Below are 3,926 nucleotides of genomic sequence, written 5' to 3'. Positions count from 1 at the left end.
AAATATTTGGGGGTCGAGAGTTTTATTTCGTTTCTTTTCTTTGGTTTCATCGAGCTATGGTTTACATTTCCAGAGTGAACAAAGAGCGATTTTTGTGCCGATCTCTTCGTAACCGTCGCCGCTGTCTCGTCTGTCTCCGGCGAAAAGCCTTTAATGGGGTTGCTGCAGATTCATTGGACTCAAATCCAAAACTAAGAAGCACGAACCTACTTTGATTCGTACGTATTATGGCGATTACGGCGACTAAATTGGTATCCCTCACTCTCTTATGGATCCTCGTCCTGTTCGTCACACTTGCTCTCATTCAGGTTAATTTGATATTCTTCTTTTTAGTAGTTTCTTGATCTGGGTAACTATGGATGACTTACGTTTGTGGCTTCAATGTTTCAATTTTGGCTTCTTAGATAAAAATTAACTGATGTTGCGGATCCTAATGTCAGTGAGCAGATTGTTGATGCTAAGATTAATCAGGTGAGGTTCAGAACCTTGTTTGGTCTGTAAAGGTTAGATTCAGGTTTTTCTAATTTGGGGTTTTTGAGATTTTTGAGGTGGGAGAGGATTTAGAAGGAGTAACTCACAAAGTTTACTTTGACATTCAGATCAATGGTTCACCAGCAGGTAAACAAGTTCCCATCTTTTTCTATTTTAATTTGGAGTTTGAATTTTTAAGGTTTGATTTTTATATGTGAATTTGGGTCTATTTGGTTGTTTTTGATGCAAATAGTTGATTGAGGATGTTTCAACTTCCGGAATTAGCTCGGTTGCTTGATCATATAAGTGGATGCATTGTGTAACATGAAAGTATTAGTCTTAGAATTAGATAGTGATGTAGCTTACGGTGGTACTGTAACTGTTGGTTTGTAGCTTTAGAAACTTTCTGCAGCTCATGCAAATAGAGTTTATTAGTAATATTTGGATCTTGTCATGTACAGGGCGCATTCTCATCGGTCTGTTTGGGAAGATAGTTCCTAAAACTGCAGGTAATTTTTTTTTAATATAGATTGACCAAACCCTTCACATTGTCTTGTCTACTTGTCCCTGAGTTGTTTCTTACTTACTGAATCCCTGGTTTCTTTCGCAGAGAATTTTCGAGCACTTTGCACGGGTAGCCAAGTAACCTTTTGTTTCCCCTTTAAAACTCCTGGCCTTAAGTTTTTCAATCATGCCTTCTTCTGAGTTCTGAGCCAAGAGACTCTTTAATTTGGTTTGATGTTTATCCTCCCGGTGCAGGAGAGAAAGGAGTTGGAAACATGGGGAAATCTCTTTATTTCAAAGGAAGCATCTTCCATAGGATCATTCCTGGCTTCATGATTCAGGGTGGAGATTTTACACGAGGCGATGGGCGAGGTGGAGAGTCCATCTATGGCGATAAGTTTATTTACAATGTTTTGTTGTTTCATTAATATTTGGTATTGTATTATGAATTTTATTGTATGTTTTATAAGTTTGAAATTTAAATGTTATAATTGTAATAAGTTTTATTGTAATATTATATACTAAATTTATTAGATTTTATAATTTTAATATGTTTAAGAATATTTTATTATTAAATCTAATGATCTTAACCATGTTCTCCCTATAACTAAATTTTTACCAAAAGTTCTTAACAAGTGATCTTAGATTATTTTCCTAATATATTTAACCTAAGAACACTAAAAAGTGTTATCCCTTTAAAGATGCCCTAGGTCGGAATTTATGTCATTTAATGCATGGAGTATGACCAAAAAACACTAATAGTATATAGTCCTTGACTGGTAACTCGATCTCCGACCTATATCCACAAGAAAACACATCTCGCATTGTCAAAGAACTATTGAACTGGATCCGGTGAAGATAGTGAGACAAGTCACATCCAATTGGGGAAGAAATAAACATACCAAACCCTCAAAGGCTATGTTTTTGCCTTGTCAACTTCTCTCAGTCCCCCATATGAACCCAGTGTATCTATCACTCCCACCATTCATTTTCTCTTTTATTTTATTGTTTTCTTTTTAGATTTCTAAAAACGTTTCGTTAGTTTTTTTTTTCTCTCTCTCTTGGAGCATCTTATTCGTTGGCCATCTTCCCAACCACAAATCCCTCTCTGCATAAACACCTTTCAATAGATGCAACAACATATGCACTTGTCCCTCGAATTAATGATCCTCATCAAATACTTTTGTTTTCTTCTTAATTGATTAGTAAATGCGTACGATTAATTGTCTCCATGCATATATGAATTGGGTTTTGTCTTTTGAATCTTATCTATTTCAAATTCTAAAAACTCGAAGCTGTATATATGGTGAACTTCTGTAGTTTGTGGATACTACTGAAGTGGATATAATATGATGACGTGGATCTATTTTTCAGTGTGGTAGGCTTCCGCTTGACTTTTAGCCACTTATATATGTTCTTGTGGTAGTTGGCATGTATATCGCATTTAGTTGATATAGCGTACTGTACAAATGTTATCCTTTTATTGTTTTACTTATGTCTAAGCAAATGTAATTCTTACAAAATATTTGTGTGACTCATCTATGCTTTTAGTTCCAAAAAGGGTAAAGGTGCGGAATTTGGGATGTATGTATACAAAAATATTACCCACACATTATCCAAAAATCGAAACGAAATATTTAAAATATTTTGTTTATACATTTATAAATCCCCCTAGGACACCAGAAAATATCTACACCTAAAGTCCCCTCTATAATATACAATACATTGCAAGATGATTTCAGCTTCATCAGATCATTTCTCCCCTCCTTCACTTTTACCAGGATTCCACGTACGTCCTTCATCAGATCATTTCTCTCTTCTTTCACTTTTACCAGGATTTCACATACGTCAAATGTGAGGGCACATTATCTTGCTCGTTTTTTGAGATTTTTAGTTTCAGAATTATCTTTTGTAAACTATTATCTTCCGGTTTGAACAACCAATCTTGGAGTTATCTTCTAGTTTTATTGTTTGGTTGACAAAAAAAAATATACAGTACATTGTTTGGTTTAGTTGGTTGAAGGTTTATTTATATAAAAATTCGCTATATGGTATAATTTAGAATTTGTGATATTTTGGTAGTTTTTAAAAACAAAATAGAAGTTAGCATCTTTTTTCCAGAATTTCTTTAAAAATCATATATCATAGATCTTTTTATATAGAATAAGCAACTTAAATAATTTAGTTTGTTTGTCCAAAAAAAAAATTTATAAGTTTTAGTAGCATGCATACACTAAAAAGTAAAAGGATGGATGTCATGGAGTTATAAAAATAAAATAAAAAATAAGAAATAAAAACAATTACTTCAAAATAATTTTGAAGTTAGTATTACAAATTTTGTTTGAAAAAACCCTATAATAATGATTCTATCTAACTAATAATTAGAAAAGGAAACACATACATATGTACAAGGTTTAGGCATGATTCTGCTGTTTTCTGTTTTTCAATATATAATTTATCTCGGAAAAAGAATTGCTCAAGTGTTTACGTATGTGCACCATTATATTCGACAGTTTTGTTTGCCACGTGGAATTTGGAAACCAACTGACAAGATTAGCCAAGGTTCAAAATACAAATCAAACCATTTTCATGCAACTAAACATAATAATTCGAACTGATCTTCAGCATCAATCGGCGCCATGAGGTTCTACAAAATTGCTATGCGTTAGACAAATAAATGAGAGGCATATATAAGTATAAGACCGAGAAAACACATATATTCTTGGATCCTTAGGCACACCTAGAAAATGTTATCAATGGTTTACCACAAGACACAAATGCATATATGGGGAGTCCAAATTCATGAAAACCTAGCATATCTTTTTTTTTTGTTTTTTTTCTTTGAACCTTTTACATCGATACCATTTTGAATTCACTAGAAGAATACATAATGGGAATGAAAAGGAGAGCATATATGAGAGTACAACAGCTGAGAGTTTATATAGATATAT

General features: G+C 33.2%; 1 protein-coding gene across 1 annotated transcript; it reads left to right on the top strand.

Annotated features, from left to right (window-relative positions):
• Positions 1-227: 227 nt before the first annotated feature.
• Positions 228-1,533, top strand: LOC104732188 (peptidyl-prolyl cis-trans isomerase CYP21-2-like). Its single transcript, XM_019233607.2, has 6 exons — positions 228-308; positions 409-471; positions 549-618; positions 933-980; positions 1,082-1,105; positions 1,231-1,533. Exons 1-6 carry the CDS (start codon positions 228-230, stop codon positions 1,401-1,403), a joined length of 459 nt encoding a protein of 152 aa, XP_019089152.1. The 3' UTR covers positions 1,404-1,533.
• Positions 1,534-3,926: the final 2,393 nt, after the last annotated feature.

This window comes from Camelina sativa, chromosome 12 (assembly GCF_030686135.1).
Source record: "Camelina sativa cultivar CO46 ecotype springtype chromosome 12, ASM3068613v1".
Classification (NCBI taxonomy): domain Eukaryota; kingdom Viridiplantae; phylum Streptophyta; class Magnoliopsida; order Brassicales; family Brassicaceae; genus Camelina; species Camelina sativa.
The sequence above is the reverse complement of the archived record's forward strand: the minus strand, read 5'-3'. Positions and strand labels throughout refer to the sequence as shown.

What these genes read in the sequence shown, in the direction of transcription:
- LOC104732188 (XM_019233607.2), top strand. Translation starts at nt 228, where the DNA reads ATGGCGATTACGGCGACTAAATTGGTATCCCTCACTCTCTTATGGATC. An exon ending in GATCAATGGTTCACCAGCAG is followed by an intron (nt 619 to 932) that starts GTAAACAAGTTC and finishes TGTCATGTACAG; the next exon opens with GGCGCATTCTCATCGGTCTG. An exon ending in TTTTCGAGCACTTTGCACGG is followed by an intron (nt 1,106 to 1,230) that starts GTAGCCAAGTAA and finishes CTCCCGGTGCAG; the next exon opens with GAGAGAAAGGAGTTGGAAAC.